This window comes from Amblyomma mixtum, chromosome 4, assembly GCF_055824585.1.
Source record: "Amblyomma mixtum isolate Tamu chromosome 4, ASM5582458v1, whole genome shotgun sequence".
Lineage (NCBI taxonomy): Eukaryota > Metazoa > Arthropoda > Arachnida > Ixodida > Ixodidae > Amblyomma > Amblyomma mixtum.
The window spans coordinates 25,401,525-25,428,915 of NC_143015.1; the positions used below are offsets into that span (position 1 = coordinate 25,401,525).

The 27,391-nt window shown below is 48.8% G+C and overlaps 1 protein-coding gene across 1 annotated transcript; it reads left to right on the forward strand.

Annotated features, from left to right (window-relative positions):
* LOC149345923 (ionotropic receptor 21a-like) lies at positions 1-26,904 on the forward strand. The gene is made up of 5 exons (XM_089541226.1): positions 1-150; positions 1,612-1,765; positions 8,517-8,740; positions 24,679-24,932; positions 26,622-26,904. The coding sequence occupies exons 1-5, from the start codon at positions 1-3 to the stop codon at positions 26,902-26,904; spliced, it is 1,065 nt and encodes a 354-aa protein (XP_089397352.1).
* The last annotated feature ends 487 nt before the right edge of the window (positions 26,905-27,391 follow it).

Consider the following 27,391-nt stretch of genomic DNA (forward strand, 5'->3'; position numbering starts at 1 on the left):
ATGGCAGCCGGTGGCATGAGCGTGCTAGAGGACCGCCACAAGTGGGTTCTCCTCTCGAGCCCTTACCTGCTGGACCGCACCACATTCGTAGTTCGAGCTCCGAGGAAGATTGGGCGCTCAGCCGTCTTCCTCAGGCCATTCTCGTTCCAGGTGAGAACATGCTCAAAGCATTGCAAGTTGAATGTAACACTACATGCCGCAACTCAGCGCCAATGGTGCGTTGGTGCGAAAACATTCCCAGCTTGATAAAGTACCCACAACATATACAACCTATCCCCCTCAGGATAAAAAACAGCGCAAACGGGGACGAAGCAGAGAGAGGGACACGACGCTGTCCCGCAGAGAGAAATTGAAGAAGCCATCAACATTCGGCAAAATGGTGAAGAATGCGTCAGCATCCCTTCCATTTAACTTCGCGACAGCGAAATTGACTATCTATATATGAATGCATAATCTCATGCCACGTGGTTTTTCGTCTATCACGCCTTCCCTCTTTCTCTTTTTTTCTTCTTTTTCCTTCCTTTTTTGCACGAACGAGTGGTATTTAACCTGTGAACGTGCAATAAAACTTGGTTGTTAGTCAGCGTCGTGTCCCTCTCTCTGCTTCGTCCCCGTTTGCGCTGTTTTTTATCCTGAGATCATGCACCAACCAGCCCAAAATTTCAACCCTTTTGAACAACCTATCCCGTCGGCACAAACTAGTTGGCTAAGTAAATTGCTTCACTTCATATGGAGGACAGTGCAGAGAGCTTATGGAAAGGAAAAGTGGTAGTTGTAACCCTAAATCACAAGAAGAAAGCAGGGTTGGTCAAAAAAGGAACGCGAGTTGATGATATCCGGTCTTAAATCAATACGCAGAAATGCGTATGTGTAGAGCACGTATGCCAAGGGAAGAAAACCGGCAGTCCCTTGGGGTAACGGGAAGGATTCGAGGTTACGAGGAGCGTGGAAGGGGCGGCAAAGGGTCAGGTTTAACAATGAAATTAGGATGTTTGCGGAGAAAAGAGGGCCGCAACTGGCACAGGAAAAAATTATTTGGAGAGGTATGTGAGAAGCATTTGTCCTGCAGTGGGCAGATATAGATCGTCAATCACGACAACGATGCTCTTACGTCATTCGTGCGACAGCACTCAAGGGCACGATTGCCGCTTTTGTGGCAATCGCGTCGCCGGTACTGCCGCAGACAAAGGAAGGAGTGCCATTGAACTGACCTAGTGTCGAGTCTGAATCCGTGGCTTCCACTGAGGTCAGCAGCGCGAACCATCGCTTGCATGACAAAAGTCAATGCTCGGATTCATGGCTTGCTCTATATGCTGCAGCGCCTCAAAACACTGCGGCAAAAGGGGGATATCGGGAATAGCCCACTTCCGTACTATGAAAGCAGAGGCGCAGCGCAGAGGATCCCGCAAAGTGCTGCTGCAGATTGACTCATAAATTTTTTGTGTAGTTAATGTATAAGAAAAAAAGCATCTTCATTCACTTTTTTTTTCACTGTGGAGTAAAAATAGACTATATCCGTAAACATGGCGCATTCTTAAATTGTAACGGAATGTAGGAATTTTAACTGAAGTATCCAAGTGTGTATTTCAAGATTTTGTCCATATTTTGCAGGTTTGGGCCGCCTTACTCGCCACGATGGCCGTCTCATCGTTATTGTCCGTAGTTCGTAGCGTGCTGCGCAGCCGGCTTTTCAACCATGCCGACCGGCAAGACGAGGCTTATGCCATCACCATTGGACCCATCATCAGATTACTCCTCGCGCAGGGTGCGCACAAAAAGTTCTTTTTTTTCGTTTTGTGTTTGCGAGGACGATCGTATGGATAGATGCAGTGTCCATACGACCACAGAGTAACGAAGTACGAACAGAGACTAGCAATCCCGAAAGAATGACTGGCAGCGCTGCATGCCTCAACATAAACGCATGCTGATCGAGGCTTTGTTTCCTGTGGAAAGTCGTTTTCCGAGTGATGAGAGGCGTTCTCAAAGCTACTGACACCAAAGACATGACTTCAACGTGTGCGACAGCATAGTCAGGAAAGATAAGTGTGCTCAGGCAACACGGCATTCTAGCGGCACGTCGGTATTCTAGCAGGCAAGCGCGGTATTCTAGCAGCACGTCGTAAGGAGCCCTCACATAGTAGTTAAGTCGCCACGAGGCACTTACTGCTGCTTTTCCTGCACGAAACGTTAGTTTCTTTGTTCGTTGTATATGTTCTTTGTTGCCAGGGAACCAGATTCCTCGGAAGTCATCTTAGCGACACATGACTGTTCCTTCGATGATCAGAAGATCGTGCATGGTTTAGGAGCCTTATATCTAAAATGCATAATCGCATTTAAGCCGAGTGTGGAGGAAAGCAGTCATTAATCCGGTCTTCGACCCCTCCGTTTGCAGTTGGTCGTATCGCTTTCACCGAGTAGCAGTTCAGTTGTTTGTGGGCCTGAGTTCGCCCATTGAAAGAGTTCGAGTGGCACCAGCCTGTCATTCTTTTTGTCAACGATATTGCCCGGAAATTCCGCCATGCTCCCCGTCATGCCTCATGGAGGCGCTGCACCCTCACTTCATCATGCCGTTGAAGTCAGAGCCTGAAGCATAGCCATCGTCCTTGCTGTGTCAGCAGCAGCGGGGACCACATGCGTTCCACTGCCTACCCCATGAACAGGCCGAGGTATGGCAAGACATCTTCCACCACGTGGTAGCACTCCACAAGTGTGATTTAGTCAACGATATTGAGGTGCATTTAAATTACACTTTTTAGGACAAATCTCTTAGCAGTCTTCCTGTTAGGAAAAACGTAGTAGTGTTTTAGCTAAGTTAAACCGAGTGTATCTGCGAAAGCGTGGGTTTAGAATGGTTGGCTCGTCGTTTTGCTTCGCTGGGTCGTTGGCACGTCTGACCCCAATACCAGACTCAGGTTAAGCTCTGATCGAGGTTAAGCTGATCTGATCTGTTCGCTACAACAGCTCATCTGTTCGCTACGACAAGTATACAACAGATGTATCTTACCGGCACTCACCTATGGGACAGAAACGTAGAGGCTAACAAAGAGGGCTCAGTTTAAGTTAAGGACAACGCAGCGAGCTATGGAAAGAAAAATGATAGGTGTAGCATTAAGAGATCGGAAGTGGGCGGAGTGGGTGAGGGAACAAACGTGGGTTAATTGCATCTTAGTTGAAATCATGAGGAAGAAGTGGGCTTGGGCAGGGCATACAATGCGAAGGCAGGATAACCGATGGCCCGTAAGGGTAACGGAGTGGATTCCAAGAGAAGAAAGCGTAGCAGGGGGCGGCAGAAAGTTAGGTGTGTCGATGAGATTAAGAAATTTGCGGGAATACGGTGGCCTCCGCTGGCGAGGGACAGGGTTAAATGGAGAGACATGGGAGAGGCCTTTGCCCTGCAGTGGGTGTAGTCAGGCTGATGATAATAATGATGACGATGATTTGTTCGCGCCGCGAATGGAAGTTGATGAAGACGACGCTGTGCAGTGCGCCGGCCGACGATATGTTACTCTTTAACAGGAGTCTTGATCGGCTGCGGCGATAGCATAATGCTGTCGGCAGTGGCCGGTGAAGCTGATCTGTTTGCGCCGCCACGGGTTGGACACAGAGTCTTGGCAATATTTATTTTATTTCTGCGTGGGGCTTTTGCTATTTCAGGCTTGGCCAAGGTCACGCTTCCATTGTCGCGATGCTTCTCAGAGCTAACCCGGGATTACGCGAGTTTACTTCGAGGCTTCACATGAGATTCTTGGCTCGGACCACTTTAAGTAGTTCTTTCGCACTAAAACCATCTCAGGATGAATCCAAATAAAACTAAGATAATGTTCTATTTGCTGAAAGGAAAATGTATTTAGAAGAAACTTAACATACGCCTAATTGTAAACAGCTTAGAAATAGTGGATTCTGTAAAAGTCCTTGCTGTCATCTTTTCAGTGCTCTTAACCTGCAGTAATCATATAGAACATGTTTGTTCTGAAGTAGCCTCAGCCGTATAGATTAAAACATAAGCTTGCTATAAAGCTTAAAATCTTGTTAGCTCACACTCTTGTTTTTACTTTAAAATTGGATCCTTGTTTGGGTCACAACTGGTGCCACAAACTTATCAAAACTGCACTTACTATAGAAAAAATCATTGCGATGAGTAGCAAATACTCTCTACCGTTATCCTTTAGGACTGTCCTTTTACGATATGACATTACTTCCATTTTCACAATGTATAGCTACAGGTTACTGGTATGCTACAAGCCCACTGTTAAAACCAGTAATAACATGTTAGCGATAATCACGAAGCTGGAAAGTAATGATTCTGGTCGTCATACCTGATTGGTGGCGTTGTTTGTACCTACGCCACGAGCAAACTACTGCAAGGAATCCTTGTCATACACACTTCCTGCTCTTTTAAATCGGTTAGAGCTCGAGGCGTCTGATCATTTCTGCGATTCCAGTTCTATGGTTATGTTCATCTTTTTTAGCTACTTGATGTAGTAATATGTTATAGTCCTTTTCGTGTACTCTTTGTTTCGACTGTTGAGTCAAATCCGTTATATTTGATTTTCGATACTTGCTGTGCGCTCAGCGACTGCTCAGATATGTTTGTGATACTTGTTATTTTTGTTTTGACCTGTGCAACACATGCACCAAGCCTTACTCGTTTGACTGCCGTTTTGTAAAGGGGGCAGGACCGGCGTCAAGTGGTTGCCACGGCCTGTAGTTTGGCCTCTTCCTTTCAAAGGAAAATAACGGAATTGAATCCAGCTCAAGTGAATTGAAGGACTAGCACGGACCCGGAACGGAGACCACGAAACTTCATTAGGGACGCCGAACGACTTAGAGGGGGTCTCTTGAGGTCGTTTACAATTAAGCATCGTCTGGGAAGCTTACCCAACAATTGTGGACGGAAGCAGTTTTGAGCAAGAAACCGTTTAAAACGCAGTTTTTTTCATATAGTGAAGATTTCACTATAGGTATCAATATATCAGCAGATCAGCCGACAGCAGTCTTGTATTTTTCTACCTATTAACGTGTTTGCTACCGTGAAAAGCTTTCCCCACTGGTTTTCTATGCCAGTCTTAACTTCTCCATGCATTGGATGCAAAAACTATAAAAGAAATATTTTTGTAGATATAAGAAGAACAGACCATTACCTTCAATATTTAAATAACAGTGTCTTAGAATTTTTCAATTTCCAAACTTTTTGCCCGAGATTGGTGGACATGAGAAAGCTGAAATTCTGAATCCCACATACACCACCTGACTGAGCTAGTCAATGTGTACGGTAAAGAAATGACATGCCCCTTCCATTGCCCCGAAACCGGGATGTCCTAGAGAAAAAGTTCACTTGATGCGATGAGTCAGGAGCAACCTTTTTGCTTGCCTCGTTCGTAACCAACCCAAAAGAATTGTAGTATTCACCGTAGAAACATCCCCCATTTAGAAGACCCTGGAAGGAGGGGACGCCATATCGTCCGGAAGCTGGACGTCTTTACCTTCAGCCATCTGGATGCAACGGGAGGTAATCTACGGGAGGTAATCAGTGAGATTCAGTGGAGATTAGAGCCGAGTGCTCCAGTCACCAACAGAGCCCGAGGTGGCGTCTCTAACGGACGTGTTCGCTATGAGGTGTAGCAGTCGGCTATAACAAAGCAACATGTACAACAGCTGCTGGGTACATCACTACAAACACCTACAAAAACCCTGATGACCTACGCCGGTGCCGTACGCAGCCAAACGCGTCACGTCATCCAGCGCCAGCAGTGCTATGTACCGCTCCAACGACCATATCCGCCTAGCCATTGAAGTTTGAAAATGTCGCGGCAAAGAAAGCAGGTGTCTGAAGGACCCATGCTGCTTCCATTGCGGCGAGCCCCACCACGTTATCTGGCACGGCTCGTACAAGCGAATGAGCATCGGCAGCTTCTCCTCTGGCGCACTATGACCACAACTCGGCCACTGACCACGCGAAGTAGAGGAGTAGTTGCGTCCGTCCGAGTACACGCCAAGACACTCATCATGTTCGTCGTTGCAGGAACATGCATGTGCTTCACCTCACGCAGCTGCGTAGCGACCGCCCGAAGAATGCACTTTCATACCACCGTACAGGGAACGGGAGAAAGTGACTTCTGGCTTGCTGTCAAAACACCCACACAACGCACGTAGTATCCACTACGACACACACCAGACGAAAATGAGCCTGTCAGGAACGCTAGACAACTTTGAAATTATCACGCTATCCAATAAAATTACCTATGCCCCAGCCACAAAAAAGCTGATCAGCGCACGAAGAAGCTGTGATCCGACGCCATGACGGAAGTTCTATCAGAGGGCACGAACAACGTGGCTATATTAATTAACGACGGCCGCAGCGTCACTGCCTTGGCGGACACGGGAACAGACTACTCAGCCATCAATTGACCACTCGCTGCACAATTGAAGAAGGCGCAGACAGCTGAACGGCCCACAGATACGCCCAGCTGGAAGTCATCTCACTACGCCATCGGGCGGTGCACTGCAAAAGTGGCAGTCAATGGATACTATGGCGATTTGACTATGGCGATTTGACTCCATGGGTAGACTCCCTGTCTCAATACCGAGGGATCGTAGATCCCCGCTCTAAGTCCATCGCAATCTCATCGGACGACGCTGAAAAATTACACGGCTCTGACTGTGTTCGAAGATGAAGTCAGCGTTCCATCCAGGGGGTGCGTCATCCTTCCCGTACGTGCCACTTATGCTAAAGAGTTCGAAGGCATCTTCTAAGAGAATAGGCAGTTGCGCCTAGACCGAGAAATCAGGCATCGCAAGGGACATCTCCTTTTTCCAGAATAGGCAAGTTCAGGTCTAACTTAAGCGCAGTACTCGCTCCAAGAAAGGACGGATTTGGCGCCAGCCGCTGCCAGTCCAAGACGGAGGGGAACTATTCCACAAGAGCCAAATAGCACATTTAAATCGTCTGGCCTAAACAAAAGCACCGCCCCTACTTATACAGCTGACCATTAACTGCCGTCAGCGGCCATGACACAGTGGGCTGCGAGCCGAATGCATCTATACTTCTCGTTACTTTTACAGCCCCTCTACTCCCTGTCGTTTGTTAGCAGCAGTAGGAAAGAGGGACGAGACGCTATAAAGCGTCCGAGGCGGCAAACAAGAAAATCACAGCAAAATTATACTTTTTTGTAATGCACCCTTTTCGTTTTATGGATTAGAGAAAGCCCAGCCGAACTCTTTAAGAAGGTCGCGATATTCCCAGACCTTTTTGGTCGCTTGTTCAGGGGTGAGTTGAACGGCTTGCAGCAGCCACTTCTGAGCGCAGCGGTCCATACGATCGAGCCATCTCACTTAGGAGCGGCACCTGCTCACCGTTGAAATCACCCTCGAACAAGAGACCAAACCAGCCTCGAAACGTCGGGACCTCAGTGAGTTCGGCTAAAATCAAGGTCAATCGTCTATTTTAACCACTAATGAGGTAGATTTCTGCCAAAGACGTTTACCTTGAGCGCTTTTGACTTTTAGCCATTTACGGACGATAATGTGTTTTTTCTCCATATTACGTTTCCTAATCGGTTTTCATACAAGCAAATTTGTAAAGAGGCTGTGGTGAAGGATGAACAAGTAGGAACGTCCACCGGATGTTTCACCTAAGAGGTTCTGTAATTTTCTCCAAATATGATTTTTGAGTTAGAACAGCGCTTTCTTTCGACATAGCAGTGTAATCGGTGAGCGCGTCAGGACACAGCTAAGACGTGCTAACTCGTAGGCTAACTAACTTATATTGAATGGATAAATTTTTAACTATTATTGTCATCCTTCTTAATCATTGAGAGGCGTGTAACCCACCGTAAGTAATATCAGTTTCAGTTTTTAGAATTTCAAAAACGAGGCTACCGTCGGCGCTGTGGCTCCACTAATTTTGGCTACATCACGCCAAAATAAAGCTTGAAGCAAAGCAACCACCACAATACACGCAATTAATCGAAATAGCCAAAACCTGTTGGGCCACCGCGACAAGAGTAACAGTGCTTTCGAAATTCTACACAGTGATATAGATAGTACTTACGGTAGGCAACAAGCCGCACAATAAATAAGGATACTAACAGTTATAGCTTAAAACTTAACTATACTAGCTAACCAGCCTGCTAGTTAGCACCTGTTAGCTGTATTCTGATGCGCTGCACCGCAGGAAATGCTACACCGAGAAAAGCACGCTTCTAACTCAAAAAGTCCATTTTTAAAAATTGCAGAAAATTGTGCATTAAACACCCGGTATAATGCAAAGAACCTGTTTTGATTCTCCGCTGACCACTTTATAGGCGACAGTCTAGACTCAGGTGACAGCCCTTGATCCGTGCCCGTACACTCTAAACACGAGAACGCCTATATGGGAGTAACAAGAGCGTAAGCTCTCCTCCAGCGCACTCCTTTTCATAAAAGGAAGAACACTAGAGGGCAGCTAACTCTCTTCTTACTCCTTCCTGTTTGGGGTGTATGTTAATATTTCTGCCCATGTGCCTACGCTCTCTCAGGCGTGAGTGTGCCGCAACCATGGCGGCGCCCGTTTCTGCTGGGCGTATGGATGCTGTTGGGCAACGTGCTTTCCATGGCGTACAGCGGCAGCCTCATCTCCTCCATGATGACGCCAGGCAGGGAGCCAGTGGTGGACACCGTCGCCAAACTGGCCAGGGAGGTGGCCAACGGTCACTTCACCTGCGGCACCATTCGCGACGCCGCCGAGCACGCAATGCTCAAGGTGAGCACCTCCTGTTCTGGCCTCCGAATGAGCTTTCTGATGTTTTTATAGCGATAGCTACACTGGCCGAGGATGAGCAGTTTCGCGTGGCTCCTGGAGAGCCGTGCTGCTCATGCGCGAGGAGCGAGTGACGTCACACGGCGCACAGCTGGTGTTTCTCGCCGCGCTTGCTTGGCTTCATTTCCCTAAAATGTTCAGGGTGTAAAACATTGACAACACCAACGCCAATGAACACAATGAACGCCGATGGCCTATGGCTTCAGCGCCGCGTTTCTGGCTGAGCTAAGCTACTGCCATGAACGCCACTCAAAACCTGATTGAGAGAGATGGAGAAAAAATGGCTCATGGTCAAGCATTGTTAAGCCCGAAATAGTGTCCGAAAGCACGGTTCCAAACGAGGGTCAACTCAAATTTTCGGGGTAGGCCGCCTAAATCTTTTGGGTGGGCCAGGCCAATTCTAGGAGGTATTGGCCAAACTCATTCTGGGAGTGTACCAGGTTGGTTCCGAAAGTGGGTCAGCTGAATTTTCAAACTTTCGGTGGCGGGCCGCCCGAATTTCGGAGATGGGCCAAGTACAGATTGACCTATTCCATTCTCTCATTACCGCTATTGAAACAAATTCGTTCCACCTGTGAACAATGGAAGCGAAAACGGGGACCGAATTGCTAGTGCAACTGCGCAAATGGACCGTCAGTTTTTTTTTTCTCTCCCCTCTGAATACGGCCGCCGCAGTCGGGATCAAACCTGCGACCAGAGACCAGCAGCTCAATACCAAAGCCATTGAACCACCGCGGCGAGATAAAATGTACATTTCTCTGTGTGGAGAGAGGAGTTCCTACTCCCTCTCTAACTCACTACAGATCTCCCTCCACCCATGCATAGTGTCTTGCAAACGTCACACGAGCGCTCCAGGTGTTTACCCCAGAACACCTGGAAGAAAGGTCGCTTGCATGTAAGGTCACGACCAGATGGTGCAACTTTACATTTTAGCGTCGAGGCGCATCGTTCACAAACCGCACGGTGTACTCGCACTCGCCTTTAAACAGTTTTTCTCTGCGGTAATCCTCACATCGCAGGCTCAGTCTTTCTGCATCTGTTAAAGCGTCCGGTTATTTAGAGCGTCCCAAAGAGCGCATGCAGAGCTGAGTTCCCCAGCAAAATAACTAATACTGTACTCCAGCCAAACGTGTCGTACACTGAAGCCTGACTATTTGATGCATATTGTGATTGTGAATATTTGATAGGTTTTTCGATAGGGAGAGAGTACGAAGTTCTCCACGGATTGCGGCGGTAATGCCTCGTCTTGGCTAAGCTTGCAGTATAAGCCACCGCTAAGTGAACAAGGTGAGCGTTTTGCCGTTCCCATAGTTCCTTGTCAATTACATATCGGCGAAAATTGAAGACATAATTCATGTCCGGAAATGTTTCGTCGATCTCGAGAGTTCGTCGGTCTCGGCGCATACGATTACAGCGTTGCATCATTCGCGGCTGAATCAAGTATCTTTTTAAAACTTCCTACGAGACAAAAGCTATGTGCTCACTTTGACAGTTTGACCGCAAACAAGCCAGCGGTTGAGGCGAGAAAATTTGTTGGAAGCCTTCACGATAAAGGTGGAGAGAAACCAGCAGAACAGGACGCGTACACAAAAGGAGGAATTCACACGGACGACCTTCTTTTGTGAGCACGTCCTGTTCTGCTGGTTTCTTTCCCCAGTACCGTGCACCAACTGGCCCAACAAGCTAAGCTTCTACATTTCTTCACGATAAAGATGCACAGAACTGTACACGGCACACTTGCAATGCGGAAAACCCCTAAGTAAAATTTACATTTCTTCACCGAAGGATGAGTAAAATAAAAACTTAGACGTCGAGCTAGCTAAATGGCGGTAAGCAACTAAGCGGTCATCTTTTCTTTTCTCGTTTCCTCCGCAACCGCCGTGGTTATGGTGCTCGGCTGCTGACCCGAAAAACGCGGATTTTGTCCCGGCCGTGGTGGTCGCATTCGATGGAGGTGAAATGCCGGAGGCCCGCGTACTGTGCTGTGCCAGAGCTCGGTAAAGAATCCCTGGAGGGCGGAATTGTCCGGAGCACTCTACTACGGCGTGCCTCATACATTAAGTCGCTTTGGCATCTTCAACCCTATAGAACGAACACAAAAACGAATGTTTCGTTCACGTAACTATAAAAGCCTTTTACGTGAGCATGTGGGTGAACATGTGTTGTGTTCGATCTCACTAACAAAATATGTTTTGGGCAACGCCATTGATGACGGTTTTTATAGTTATGGTGACGGCTGCTGCGAAGGTAAAGACGATGTGGTGCGGAGCTGCCTCCGTGCGGAAGCAACATGTTCAACCACAGCCATTTGCAGTAGCACCCGCCTACTCCGTCCCTTCTGTGTCAAACTCTCATGATAGTTCGGCTGCTATTGTTTGATTTGAGACAGTAGCTGGGACCCATGTAAAGGCGAGATAAATTTAGAAGCTTGCGAGAAAATATTGAGGGGTGTGGCTGGGTCTTTTTATTAGCACACAGACTGCAACGTATAACTGGTGTGATTTTTTATTTATTTAAACATACTGTCAATCCCCAGAGGGATTGTAACAGGGGTGGGTACAGAAAAACAATTTTACAGTATTATTAACAAAGAATTATACCAGAGAGAGCGACACAATCGACTGGTTACATTAATACAGGACGTGTCAAAGTATATGTACAAGGAATTCAAGAGGCAACACAGAAAACTGCTAGCGCTCAAAAAAATTATCTTTCCCTTGAACTCGCTCGCTTTCTCCTCTTCCGCCGTCGCTGTCATTGCTGTTGGATGCACCCTTTTCTCTAGGGGTGTGCGAATATCAAATTTTTCGAATACGAATCGAATACGAATACTTGGTTCCGAATATCGAATCGAATATCGAATATTCAAGAACAGACGCATTTAACCACTACAAAACATTTATTTGAGCACCCAAAAACATCACAGTTCAACTATCAGTAATGAAATGAGCACAAATGGTGTGTGTGGTTGCACGAAAAGTATCAAAGTCTCGAACATTGTTCTTAGAAGCGTGGAAATATCGGAGAAGATGGCTAGTACACAGCATTGATCAAGGCTAGCTTGCCATAAGCACAAAAGCGCGTTGCTGGGATGAACATAAAAGGTTGTCGTGAAGGAAAACCGGCTGCTCCACATGGTCAGGCAGAAGTAGTTCTCTTCTAGCTGAAACGACTTCTCCAGCCAAAGAAAATGCCCTCTCAATTTGCACTGAACTGGCCCGTATTGCGAGGTATTTCGTGCACAGCTCTGACTATACCAGCTTCGCAGGTTTAGCCACAAAGAAGCTCACCAACGCAGTCAGCTACTGCACGGCCCAACGTTACGCATTGCTCTGGGCACCGGCATGTTGTTATGTCTCTGTCGATAGGACTTGCGGACCGAAATGAGCGCCGGTGCTCGCAATAGAATATTCGGCTAGATACGAATATTCGCGTCGTGTCGAGTATTCGAAACAACACGAATACTGGGATTTCGAATCGAATACGAATACTATAAATATAATATTCGAATTATATTCGAATATTTCGAATATTCGCACACCCCTACTTTTCTCTTTAACCGCCACTGACGCAGCAAATTCAATACACTGCAAACAGAAAGGAGCAAAAAAGGTGTAAAGATGTCCCCTAGCGCACTCCCCTCAAAAAAAAGGAGAGCGCTAGAGCATAACTTACTCCCTTTTTCCACCCATATAGAAGGATTCATGTTTAGTGTGCAGTTCTCGCGCCCTCGGAGGTGCAGCTTTTTGCTACACCTCCGCGAACACACACTTAATGTCCCCAGACAGAAGGGACGGGGATGGATACCCGGCACGAGTTTCTCCTTTTTGTCTTAATCATTATCGCATGCATGCTAGCAATGATTTTCGAAATTATCAGTTGGGTAATCACAACTTCATTTTGTTTTCAGTGCATTAGCTGTACTATGGAAATATTTAGCTTTTGGGCATACGTACACCGGGCCAAATCTTTAACTGGCTCGGGTGTTGCATTGATAAATGCACCTTGTAAAAGGTTGCTTTTGGCTATACCGCTAGTATATTCATGCTGTAATCTGACGCATGAGGTGGCATTTGGAGGCCCATTTTTTTAAGTGATATTCGAGTGGATTACTCGCCTGCTTGGATTAAATTATTAGAAATCCGAATCGTCCGCATCTACGAAGAGCCAAAACAAGCGGCATATCCAGCAATGCTTCTAGCAGCAATGCGTCTGGGTAAACTACCACTCCTTTCATGGCGGACAAGTCGTTTACCCAGAGTAAACGCTAAAGCGCCAAGAGAACCATTGCTGCGTATTCTGCTTGTTTCGGCTCTTCGTAGTGGCAGGCGATGAATATTTCTGATAACTTTGATCTAAACACGGAAGTACTCCACTCAAACATTATATGAACAAAAAGGAACCACGAAATGCCATCCCTCGCGTCAAATTACAGCATGAATATGCCAGCGGTGTAGCCGAAAAGAACCTTTACAAGGTGCATTTAGCGATATAGCACCCGAGCCAGTTAAAGATTTGGTCGGGTGTCGGTGCGTACTTCCCTGAACGCTGTTTTGTGGCAGGCGTCTTACCCGTCCACCGGGTTGTGAGGCTACCTGCCAGATGTGTACATCTGGCAGGCCTTCACCTGGGTGGAAGGTACACATGCGTGAAAGCTTTCAAGGTTAGTTCCTTCATGGTAAACACCTTTAGGTCAATGGCCCTTTGGTATAAACTTTACGCTCAAATGCCTTTAGGTCAAAGGTGTTTGGGCAAATAGCGTATGGTATAGGCCTTGGGAACGCCTCCATGGTAAGTACCTTCAGGGTGAGAGCCTTTAGTAGAAGGGGCCTTAGCCATAAAGCCTTAAGGGTAAAGGCCTTGAGATGCCTTTGCTATATTTTCTCTGCTATATTTTTAGTCCCGCAAGGCTCGCATGCCTTCCGGCTACCGCAGTGCCAAGCGGGATGCATTGGGCAGAGGAGCCGAATAAACGTGGCGGCATGAGAACAACGATAGACTCAGCACTACGAGTATATATTGTGCACGGGAACCAGCGCGTATGCGACAAAAGCGTGATGACCTGCAGGGTACGAACAACATGAATCAAGAGTACTTGAGCACCGCCATGATACCGGCTCTCGGGATAATAGGATCCCAATGACACCATCCTAATATTATTGAAAAATGCCAAACACTGCATCCTCGAGTTCTCAGTATATTGTAGCGTGCAACGCCAAAAAGAACACCCGCGCAGAGACGAAAAACCTGCGGCGGTCTCCTAGTGGTTCGAGCGCGCGCGAGAGAGCCAACTAACTTTTTCCTCTTCTAGCGCATGCGCTACTTCTGTCTCTTCTTCGAATGCATGTATCACTGCCCCCCTCTTCTGCAGCATCGACACGATGCGGCTGGGAGTGAAAAGTCAGCGAAAGGGTAGAACACAGCTGCAGTGGACCGCAGTTCAGTCAGGTAGCCGGTCGTGGCAAGGCTTCATGCGAACAACGTGTACGACTTCAGTTCGGTGCGACCGGCGCGATGAACAAGCTGTCGGGGCGGGAGCAACTGCATAAGTCACATCACTGATGCGGCGCACTACTTCGTAAGGGCCGAAGTATCGGCGCAGCAGCTTTTCAGAGAGCCCGCGGCGACGAACAGGTATCCAAATCCACACAAGGTCGCCGGGAGCATAACTGACGAAACGGCGTCCACAGTTGTAGTTAGTGGCGTAAGCCTCCTGTTGACGGTGGATGCGCAGGCGGGCCAGTTGACGCGCTTCCTCAGCACGCTGAACGAAGGTATCTACGTCGATGTCAGCGTCAGAGTCGCAGTAAGGGTCGACGGGCAACATAGCATCCAACGGAGTGGTCACCTGGCGACCGAAGACAAGTTGAAAGGGGGTCAGTCGGGTTGTTTCCTGCAGGGCGGTGTTGTACGCAAACGTTACGTACGGCAGAATGGCGTCCCAAGTTCGATGCTCGACGTCAACGTACATTGATAGCATGTCGGCTAGTGTGCGGTTGAGTCGCTCTACCAACCCGTTTGTCTGCGGGTGATACGCCGTAGCACGTCGGTGGCTCGTGTGCGTCAGAGTCATCACGGACTGGGTTAAGCGGGCCGTGAAAGCAGTTCCCCGGTCAGTAACAACAACGGCGGGTGCTCCATGACGCAAGACAATGTTGTGGACGAAGAACTGCGCCACTTCAGCAGCAGTGCCTTTGGCAAGAGACGTGGTCTCAGCGTACCGTGTGAGGTAGTCAGTCGCAACGACTATCCAACGCTTTCCAGACGAAGACTTCGGAAATGGGCCAAGGAGGTCCATGCCCACTTGATGGAAAGGGGTCTTCGGTGGATCGACGGGGTGAAGAAATCCGGCCGGTTTCAATGGAGGAGTCTTCCGACGTTGGCATTCACGGCATGTTTTGACGTAGGCCCGCACCGATGGGAGTAACCTGGGCCAATAATACTTTTGTCTAATCCGCGCGAGTGTACGGCTGACTCCAAGGTGGCCGGCGGATGGTGCATCATGACAGGCACTCAAGATCTCAGACCGCAGCTGTGATGGTACGACAAGTAGGAACACTTCTTCGCTGTTGGCAAAGTTGCGCTTGTAGAGAACACCAGACCGTAAAGTGAAGGTGTGAAGCCCTCGAAGAAAAACACGCGGAATGGGAGCTTCACTGCCTTCGAGGTAATCGATGAGCGGCGCCAACTCCGTGTCCGCCCTCTGAAGCTGCGCCATTTGGGTGGTACTAACAGAGCCCAGGAAAGGAAAATCATCGGTGGTTTCTTCGGTATTGATTGGGATAGGCGCGCGCGACAGACAATCCGCATCCTGATGCTTGCGGCCAGACTTGTAAACTACTGTTAAGTCGTATTCTTGCAAGCGTAAGCTCCATCTAGCCAAGCGTCCTGAGGGGTCTTTGAGGCTCGCCAGCCAGCATAAGGAGTGGTGGTCGCTTACCACACGGAAGGGTCGTCCGTAGAGGTACGGTCGGAACTTGCAGATGGCCCATATCACTGCAAGACATTCTTTCTCCGTCGTAGAATAATTGGTCTCGGAGCGCGTAAGTGTCCGACTAGCATAACTGATGACCCGTTCTGCACCGTCTTGCCACTGGATCAGTACTGCACCAAGGCCAACATTGCTGGCGTCAGTGTGGATGTCCGTGGCAGCATGCTCGTCGAAATGGCCGAGTATCGGAGTGCTTTGCAGACGGCTGCGAAGCTCGACAAATGCAGCCTCTTCGTCGGTCCCCCACAGGAAGGGCGTGTCGTCACGGGTCAGTGCGTTCAGCGGTTCCGCGATTTTCGAGAAATCTTGAATAAAGCGCCTATAATAGGAGCACAGGCCTAAAAACCGGCGAACGGCCTTCTTGTCAGTTGGGCGTGGAAAACCTGAGACGGCAGCGGTCTTGTCAGGGTCCGGGCGAATACCTTGTGCGCTGACAACGTGACCAAGAAAGCGAAGTTCCTCAAAGCCAAAATGGCATTTCTCGGCTTTGATGGTGAGTTGCGCGGATTTGAGCGCTTGTAGCACAATGCGCAACCGCTCCAAGTGTTGGTCAAAGGTGGGCGAAAATATAACGACATCGTCCAGGTACATCAGGCAAGACTGCCATTTCAAGCCGGAGAGGACAGTGTCCATCATGCGTTGGAAAGTGGCCGGTGCTGAGCACAGACCAAATGGGAGCACTTTAAACTCATAGAGGCCGTCAGGCGTCACGAAAGCCGTCTTCTCCCGGTCTCTCTCGTCCACTTTGATTTGCCAGTACCCGCTTTTAAGATCCAATGACGAGAAGTATCTGGCGTTCCGCAATCGGTCGAGCGCGTCATCTATCCTGGGCAGCGGGTAAACGTCCTTTTTGGTCACGCTGTTAAGTTTCCTGTAGTCCACGCAGAAACGCAGAGTATTGTCCTTCTTTTTGACAAGAACCACAGGCGATGCCCACGGACTGGTGGACGGCTGAATGACATCGTCTGCAAGCATCTCGGCAACCTGATTCTGAATGGCTTCTCTCTCCACCGGGGAAACACGATATGGGCGCTGGCAGACGGGTTGCGTAGTCTCGTCAGTGATGATACGATGCTTGGCGAGTGGAGTTCGGCCGACCTTCGAGCACGTAGCGAAACAGTCCGCAAATTCTGCCAAGAGGGCCGACAGAAGATCCCTCTGAACCGACGGCAAGGCAGGATTTATTCTGACTGACTGAAGAACGTGATGTGGGCCAGCATACTCCGGAGAGGGTCCTCCCACGGTGCACAAACCTGGAACCTCAGCAACGTCGTGGAGGAAGGCAATAGCCATGCCTTTGGCCAGGTGCTGATATTCGTTGGCAAAGTTAGTCAGGAGGACGTGGGTGCGGCCGTCACGTAGTTGGACGAGACCTCTTGCAACGGCAAGTCCCCGCTTAAGCAGCAGTGGACTATGGCTGTCCGCTAGGCCCTCGTAGTCATGAAAGAGGTCGTTCCGCACGAGCACCAGAACACTGCACCGCGGCGGCACCGTGACGTCGTTCTCGACAATGCGCAGAGCGTTGCTGCAGGGATCGCGGGAGTCAAAGCGCGCCACGGCCTGTTTGGTCGAGAACGTGACACGTGCCTCCTGAAAGTCAATCACAGCGCCGTTCGACTGCAGGAAGTCGATCCCCAGAATCAAGTCTCTGGAACACTCGGGGAGTACGACAAATTCACCAACGTACGTAAAACCACTAATCCCAACTCTAGCCGTGCACTTGCCCACAGGGGAAATTAGGTGGCCACCAGCGGTGCGAATGGGGGTCCCCGTCCACGGTGTCAGAACCTTCTTAAGTTCTCCAGCGAAGGCACGGCTCATAACAGAGTAATCAGCACCGGTATCGAGCAGCGCGGTAATGTCAGTGCCATCAATTGTCACACGCAAATCGGATGCAGCGTATCTGATACTGTCGCTGCCTCTCTCTGTCCGGGTATTGTCGGCTCGAGGGTTCCGCGATGGAGGATCTTGACACGTCCCGACGTCAGCGGCCTTGCCTCCAGAGGTCGCTGGTGTTAGTTTTCCCGACGCGGACTCGGCGAGCGACGGTCAGCAGAGCTACTCTGGCGGCCAGGGCTGGAAGAGCGATAACGGAGAGGCGAAGGGGAACGGGACTCGCGCCTTCCAGAGTAGGCAGGGTTCTGGCGTGCCCAGAGATGCTGTGCAATCTCATGCGGTCGTTCGCCGTTCTGAGGGCAGGGTGCGTCGGGATGGAAACCGCGAAGGCCCACTTGGCGGTACGGACAGGCGCGGTAGAGGTGACCAGGCTCCCCACAGTGGTAGCAGAGAGGCCTGCGGTCCGGTGTACGCCACAAATCCGACTTGCGAGGGCGTGGCCCAGCTGTAGCAGATGCGGTTGCAGAATACGTGGCGATGTTACTCACGGAGGTCGACGGGGTCACACCGTAGCCAGGCACGTTTGCGTGACATGTGCCGATGTTGCTCACGCCAGGCGTTGGGGTAATGGGACCGTAGCCTGTCGTGCGACGTACAACAGATGCGTACGTGGGTCGGTCATCGAACCGGGATGGCGCTTCGGGGACAGGAGGTGCCTGCGCAGCCTGTCGCACCTCGTCCCTGACAACTTCGGACAGCGCTGCCAGCGGCGCAGGTGCAACCTGAGGCAGATGGATCCGTTGCAGTTCCTCCCGGACAACGGAGCGAATTAGTTCACGCAAGGTGTCTACACTGCCGCCGAGACACGACGAAAAGCCTTCGGGCACCATGCAGTTGATGTCCCGGTTGTACTGGCGGGCCCGTTGTTGCAGCGTCGTCTCCATCGTGGTCGCCTCGGTTAGAAATTCCGCCACCGTGCGGGGTGGGCTGCGCACGAGGCCCGCGAACAGCTCCTGCTTAACCCCACGCATGAGATGGCGCAGCTTCTTCTCCTCTGTCATGTTGGGGTCGGCGCGCTTGAAAAGAGGGGCCATGTCTTCGGTGTACATGCGCACGCTTTCGTTCGTGCGCTGATTTCGGGAGTGCAGCGCAGCTTCGGCCTTCTCCCGGCGGTCAGCGTTGGGGAACGTAGCCAGGAGACTCCGGCAAAACGTCTCCCAGGTGGGAAGTGTAGCCTCGTGGTTTTCAAACCACGTCCGAGCAGACTCTTCCAGGGCAAAGTAGACGTTATTCAGCTTGCGCTCGTCGCACCAGCCGTTGTAGCGTGCGACCCGCTCGAACGTCTCCAGCCAGTCCTCAGCGTCTTCGAACACGTCACCGTGAAAAGATGGCGGTGTTCGCGGTGGGTGGCAAAGGATCGGCGCCAGGGGCCTGGTGTCAGCGGCCATGGCAGTTGGACTCGACGGTAGAGGCTGGATCGGCGGCTGGGTCCTGGTGTCAGTGGCCATGTCAGTTGGACTCGGCGGTCGAGGCTGCGTCGTCCTTGTTGGCGGGGGAAGGGGCCCAAATTCAGGCGACTCTCCGCGGAGACGGCGGCTTTGTCGCTGGTGAACCGGTGTGAGGTCCGTAGTGACGCTGTACGGAGTTTGCAGGTCGGGAAGCGTACCCAGCACTGCTCCACCAAACTGTAGCGTGCAACGCCAAAAAGAACACCCGCGCAGAGACGAAAAACCTGCGGCGGTCTCCTAGTGGTTCGAGCGCGCGCGAGAGAGCCAACTAACTTCTTCCTCTTCTAGCGCATGCGCTACTTCTGTCTCTTCTTCGAATGCATGTATCAATATTAGCTTGAATGCTATTATCTCGCGCAACCACTTCTCAGTATCGCTTTTTTTGTCACTCACTATGCATTTACATTAAAGCACGCTGCTGGCCGTGTTGGTGAGTGAACATTATGGAGGAACACAGAGCTAAAGGACCAGGACAGAATAGAAGGGCTCGTGTGTGTTTGTTTTCTCCTGTCCCGCTCCTCTAGCGCTATACTTTAACCACTGGTAGCCGCCGCGGTGGCTCAGTGGTTATGGCGCTCGGCTGCTGACCCGAAAGACGCGGGTTCGATCCCGCCCGTGGCGGTCGAATTTCGATGGAGGCGAAATTTTAGAGGCCCGTGTGGTGTGTGATGTCAGTGCACGTCGAAGAACCCCAGGTAGTCGAAATTTTCGGAGCCCTTCACTAAGGCGTCCCTCATAGCCTGAGTCACTTTACTGAGTTACTCATAGCCTGAGTAAAAAAGCCGGCTGGTGGCCATGCACTGCTGTGCCGCATGTGCCAAACTCTTTGACGCGATATCGTATGGCAAGGTTGCAACTGCGAAGACGTGAGGTACTCTTGGCGAGAAAAAAGAATGGGTAAAGAAAGAAACTAAAGTCAAATTCCAGGACAGGTGAACAGTGGAGTTAGAAAACGATGAGCGAGCGCTACCATCACGGTCTGCCAACCTCAGCATCTGGCAACAGACTCAACTGGTACAACTGTGCTATGTTTCGAAAAATGAGATTTTTGAATGCGCTTGCTTGGTCCACTCGCTCTTCCTCCCGATGAACCTTGAGCTTACTTTTTTTTTAGCTCTTCTAAGGAAATGAAACACGTGGGCAGCGAGAGCCTAATCAAGTAGCTTCGTAGCGCCCCTCCTTCACGATAAAAATTACGAGGAACTTTAGCGGCTAAAGTGGTGAAAGGCGAAAGCCTGAGTGCTGCATTCTGCTACGCGATTGTTCACTGCACATTTTGTTGGTGCATTAATTAACTGCCAACTAATGACGCTTAATCTTCGCCTTTAGGAGTGGAACGCGACAGCGTGTTGCAGCGCTGCCACGGAGTCCAAAGAACGCCACCACCCGTTCGGCGCGATGCTTTGCCCTAAGAACGCAACGCTTTTTGGGGAAAGGAAATGGGGCTGTAATTCTCTGTCGTCTCGGTGGACTTGGACACCTGAGCCGCACCGTACAGGAAGGGAGGAAGTGTGAGTGAAAGAAGAAAGAGGGGCCGTAATGAAGAAAATGAAAATTGTATTTGAGGAAAGGAAATGCGCATCAACTGTCTCGCATATCTCAGTAGACACTAGTGGAAAACTGTATTTGAGGAAAGGAAGTTGCGCAGTAAATGTCTCCCATATTTCGGTGGACACCCGTCAAAATTCGCGCGCGGTGACGTCACGACAATTTGGACCAATCTGAAATGCGGACAAATACGCCTTGCTCGACGGTAAATTGGTTTCTGAGATAGGAAATGTATTTGTCTCTGATATCTCAGTGGACACCTAAACCTCGTCGTAACGGGAAGAGAGGAAGATGGGAGTGAACGAAGAAACCGTATTCACTAGACGCACCTTTGTTCATTCCAAACCATCGAGCTGGCATGGCGGAGTGGTAGCGTGCTCGACTCGCACTCCGGAGACCGGGGTTCGATTCCCAAGCTCGGCCAATTTCCTACTCGGTTTTATTTATTTATCTGGTCTGACTAGAAAGGTTAATTAGACTAATTGGTTAAGTAAGCAATTAACTAAACTCAGTCAAACTTACTTGGAGCATCACTATACGATCCCTTTAATTGGTTGCATGGTTAGTAGCCAAAGTACAATTGGCCCCGTTTGAAATTCGCGCACTGTGACGTCACGACCGTTTCGACCAATTGAAAAGCGTGACATTTCTGTCGACAGCTCCTGCTTACAACGATGAGGCATTTAAAGGCTTCCGCCTTAATAAAGGTCCCTAACGAAGGAAGAAAGATGGTATCAGTCAAGGCAATATCGATTAGAGCGGATCAAATTATAGTGCCCCACAAAGCGTAATTTGGCGGAATGCAACCGCAGGCCTCGAGCAATAAAATGTGACGAATGCGGTGACCAACACGGTAATAAATAATTTTTTATTATTGTTATATTGTAAGGAACCATTGTGGAAATATTGAAGTTAATGGTACATTCTTCTGATGCGTAGCAAATTCTGTCTTTTAAAGTTTGTCCACCGCTATCATCTACTAGTTAAAGGGGCTGCGAAACACTGCCTGGGGGAATACCGGCTATACTTCAGGTGGGTTCTTTATGTCACACAGATGCTGACTTAAAAAGAATTACAGGAATCGATGCACAGGAACGGAAGTTATTCAGTGAAGAAATTTCAAAATACAAGCAAACAAAACGCTGCCCTCCACTCGATTTGGCGGGGCTTCCCACCCCTATTTCGCTCTCCCAATGACGGCACCTGGCACAACCAATCAAAACAGCCAGCCAGAGCACGTCGCGGAAGTTTGTACTCCATGGTTGCCTGCTCTCTGTAACTCGTTCTTGCTGAGACTGGCAGCGTTGTCAACATGCCAGAGCGCCCCTGGTGGTGTATTTTTATTTTACTTGCTTTGCAGGGCTTTTATCTAAGACAAACAAGTTGTTTTTGTTGATCTAATATAAAACGCAGACAGACAAAATGTGTCTCTATTTATTCACACAATTTGCAGTATATTTACTATTTGTCCGAACATCAAGCTCGCGCCAGGTGATGTCATATCCGCTGCTAAAAACCAGCCACTGTGTGGCGACATCATCAGAGCCATGAAGTTGTTTTTGGGAGGACATTAAAATATTAAAAAACAGAATATACGCGGTATTACCGACGCTAATAGCACCATTATAACTCACTGTACGCAATCAACAGGCAAAACAGTTAACTAAGATTGTGTTTCTGGGCCCCTTTAAGACTACCACGAAAAACCAAAGGGAATCTGTTTTGACGACAGCAAAAAGGTTAGTCGCAAAAAAAGGGCTGCCTGCCGGGTGAGATCTGTGGATATATTGTACGTTATAATTGAATCTTACTATATATAAAAACTTTACGTTCGCAAAGTATTTCTCGTTGAAAATTGCATTTGTCCACATTTTCTAGGATGAAAAGCGCCAGAACAGCTTACCACAGGCCGCCGTAAACTGCACGACACATGTTCTCCGTCGTCCTGTCGCCGTCTGCGTTTCCGCTGTTAGCGGGAATAACATTAAGGGTGTCATCCAGTGGTAAACCCGGCGTCATTGGAGGCGGTGTGAGAGAAAAATCCCAAGACAAATCAATTAATCATTCTTTACTTTTCCCAGAAAGAACTGGAACAGTGAGCAGCTTGACGGGGCCAAGGAGACCGTTACATGGCAGAACTGTGAAGTTGAGAAAAAAAATAATGTGCATATATAGCAATTTACACCGTACGCAAAAAAAAAAAAAACTAGTTGCGGCAACATAATACAGTATGTGATGCATCATATGCGACAAAATGAGCTAGGAATAGTACCAGTCGACATAGATAAGAGTACGAAATTGTAAACAAAGGAAGTACAGTAGAAAAAACTAAGTATAATTTCCAATGTGGTTCACAATTTGATGAAGTACTAACGCTATTTCTTAGTCTTTAGACGAGTTGTGTTTTGGTACATACTAAGCATTGATGGCAGGTTATGTGCTAAGGATTGATGTTTATAATATGTGCGGAAATGTGGGATTTCCCAGACATATTTACTTCTTGTGTGTATATCGATGCTACGTAGTGTTAAAAATGTCAGAGATGAGAGTAAGTTCTTGACTTCAGTAGAGGAAGAAAAGAATGTGTGGAAAAATCGATATTTGTACAAGTTTGTACATGATATTAAAGAAAAGAAACGCATCTTTAGTCCTGGATGTAGGTTCAATATTTCCAATGTTCAATATTTCCAATCTCTAGAGGCAACCTTGTCACGTCATCACAACCTGCCCACCGTGACAGGTGGCAGTTGAATTAATGAATAATCGCGAGAGTTTGTTCGGGACGAGCAACTTGGGTCTCATAAGCCCGATCGGCGGCTGAGGGAAATAGTCACCTGCCGGTGCAGTGGCGCATCGCATTACCCCTGCGCCATTGCACAGGAGCCGCATGACGACTTCCATGGATATATGGTTGTAATGTTTGGTTGGCTTGGTTTGGATCATAGGCTTTAACGTCCCAAAGCAACTAAGGCTATGAGAGACGTCGTAATGGAGGGCTCCGGAAATTTCGACCACCTGGGGTTCTTTAACGTGCACTGACATCGCACAGTACACGGGCCTCTAGAATTTCTCCTCCAAAAAAATTCAACCGCCACGGCTGGGATTGAACCCGCGTCTTTCGGGTCAGCAGCTATACAATGACCGATTCCGCGTAAATGGGCATTAGCCCAATAACCCTATCTGGTTATACCATTAAGGCTTAGCTTAAGTGCACCACCAGTTTTAAGGCGAAAGCCTTTAATGGCTGATCGTTGTCGTGAAGGAAATGTGTCCCGCTTTTGACGAGGGTCCACAGAGATATGTGAGACAGTTACTGCGTAACTTTTTTTTCTTCAAATACAATTCTCATTTTCTTCATTACGGCCCCTCTTTCTCTTTCTTCTTTCACTCCCACTTCCTCCCTTCCTCTACAAACAGATTACGGGTGCCTAGCGAGATGTGTGAGACAGTTACTGCGTAATTTTCTTTCCTCAAATACAATTTTCATTTTCTTCATTACGGCCCCTCTTTCTCTTTCTTCTTTCACTCCCACTGCCTCCCTTCCTGTACGATGCGGTTCAGGTGTCCACCGAAATGACATAGAATTAAAGCGCCATTTCCTTTCCCCAAAAAGCGCTGCGTTCAAAGGGCAACGCATCGCGCCGAACGGGTGGTGGCGTTCCGTGGACTCCCTGGCAGCGCTACAACACGCTCTCGCGTTCCACTCCTAAAGGCCAAGATTAAGCGTCATTAATGGGCAGTTGATTAATGCACCAACCGAATGTTAAAGTGTAGTCGTTCACTTTACTTGTGGCAGCATTCATCGCTACATGCGCGACAATCGCGTAGCAGAATGCAGCACTCACCACTTTAGGCGCTAAAGTTCCTCGTAATTTTTTTTTACTTTGAACGCATGCTGACTCAACTGGTCCAGCGCAAATATTTGTTGAGGTGCGTGGCATTGTTTGGCGCCGTAAGCATGTGGAGGTGCGCAGGCTGACTGAGCCACCGCTGCGCAGAGTGACAACTCGACAGTGTCCCGCCTGCTGGTCCGGTCGATGGAGTCCGACGAGCGCAACTTCGTCCGCAGTGACGCCGACGGGCTACGCGAGTGTCTGAAGCGTAGCTACGCCTACATCGCGGGGGAGATCACGGTGGACGCGGACATCAAGGAGCCCAAGTGGTTTCGGTTCGCTAGGGACAACTTCCGCCTGGAAAGCTACGCGCTGGCTTTCCCCAAGGACTTCCGCTGCATCGAGCCCATAAACCAGAAGTAAGCAGTTGTAAAGCAGTTATGGCACGTGTGTCCAAAATAATACCATTTCGCAACCGAATCAAATGAGATTCGGATAATGAGAGAAGCGAGTCTAATACGAGCCGAATAATTGTACAAAACGAATATTCGGCGGCTCTGCAATCCATGCAACTAACGTTGTAGTTCTAAGAAAACCCGAAACTTATCGTCAGTAAGGGACACGCTACGTGGTGCCAGTATATCGTCTCTGTGACCGTCATGTGCATCGGCATCGGAAAATTGCCTTTTGCTACTGGTGAGGACAACGCGAGGTAAACATTAAAATAACTAATTGTGTTCAACCTTCTACCACCAGACGAACACCACACACTAAGGAACACACACTGCAGCCTATCTTTGCCCGAGCAAATTCATGCTTCTTCCCCCTGAACCATATCCGATTGGAACTTGCTCCCAGAATCCCTTTTTCAAAATAGTAATTTTAGCAACGCATTGGAAGAACATTTCCCTGGTTAAGTTGTCTCATTTCGTATTTTAATGCTGTTTTTTTTCTTCCCTTTGTTATCACCGAATGATGCTGTGTGTTGTATTTTCTTTTTTTCTGTGCGATTGTTATATTGTATGCCCCTCCTGCTTGGACCCTATAGGCCTGTAGTGTTTTCAAATAAATAAATAAACAAGCAAGTGTCAAACATCGATGGATGAAAGCGACAGGGTTTTTAGCAATAGTCTCCGATATCGGATAGAATTATTATCATCCGGACCATACGTGTCCCGGCCCTATACCCCTTCTCCCGTATTTACTGATCGCGGCAGCTTTCAATGTGGCGTTGGAGTTGGACCTGTTTTTCTGACTCTCGAATCTAACTTAGAGCCTCACCCTGTCAAAAACAGCGCGCACTTTGAAGAAAAACGGAGCACAAGAAGGAAGACCCCTTCTCGGGGGGTCTATTTCTTCTTTTGTTCTGCTTTTCTGCAAAGTGAGCGCTATTTTTTGTCACTATGAATCAATACCAAGCTCGCACAAACGTCTGCTTTGATTCAGTTAGCGCCATTTGTTTCGCGACTATTCGGAAATATAAATGGAGATTCATTTTGTTTCGAATAATTTTGAGCATGGACTATTTTGTTCGTTCAGTGAATCAAGGAGAAAGACATTCGATTCGGTATTGGATTCGTAGCCGTGGACGGCGTGAGGGATGTATGGATTGTTCGAACGGGTGGCTTCGTCACACGTGGCGCAGCGGATTTCAAAAGTGAGCAAAACATTAGAAAACTGGCGATTAGAGGTGGCAACCTGACTCAAACGACATTAGGACATGTAAGCTTACAAAATAAATGAAGCGCATTGAAAAGTAAATTGGGATAATTTGTCGGCAAAGGAACCGCTGACCCTTAGGTTGGGATTAAGACACGTATCGCTAAGTCACGCAGCTACGTTTATACGGTCTAATTAAACCTGGGCTTTATGTGTGGGTCGTGTGGTCCTTCACTTAATGTTTGTGGCTATGAAGGAGGAAACAGTGTATATATCGGCGTAGGCAAGAGAAACCGCTGACGGAACCCATTAACCTTGTGGCGTCATACCTTTAAATACAGAGCATAAGTGTCCTCAAATTCTTTTATTCTTCATACCTAAGAACTCTACAGTTCCTCGTGGTGCACACATGTAGTGTAGTGATCAGGGTTTGGTTCTTCAACCTCCAGGATCGCACAGCTCCAAGCGGCCGGGCTGGTCACCCTCTGGCTGCGGCACACGCTGCTGAGGGCGCGCGAACGGAGCCACCGCGAGAAGCGGCGAGTGCGCCCACTGGCCGTGTACCACCTGCGGGAAACTTTTGTGTTCACAGCCGCGGGGCTGGCCGCAGCTGTGCTGGTCGCGCTGGTCGAAATTACGGGGAAGAAAGCGAAGCCAACGGGCCGTAGTTCGAGACGCCGTCGTAAGCAACCAAGCTGCCCTTTTACAGCTGCTCAGCTGGAGACTACGTAGGAGACGAGGATCCACGTCGTGGCACGAGCCGGAAAGGGATGCCTTTTCAGTGCATCGTTTCTTTTCAGCCTCCTTCAATAGTGCTTCTTTGAGCAAGCGCCCCGCCAAGCTGCTCATCGAAGCAGATTTTCGGGGTTGCTTCAATGCAGTGAATTCCACCATTATTCTGCTTGTGTCTTTTTTTACTTGAGTGTTATCGGCGCTGGTCTATCAGAGGCCGACAGGAGACCACATGAAGAACTATCAAAGGTAAGAAAAAACTTCATTGTGTTACAGGTCCGGCAGGGGCATCTTAAAGGGGCAATAACAACGTCGCGGTAGGCCTGGGATGTTAAAGCACGTCGCTTCACGACTATTGTCCACAAAGAATGTTTTAATGAGTTTTGTAGAAGCTTAGTAATCTGTAGTCAAACTTTGAATTTCAGCGCCTTCGTGCCTTTCGTTCTCTTCTCGTCACTTATTGCACCCTGGAAGATCGGCGCTCCTC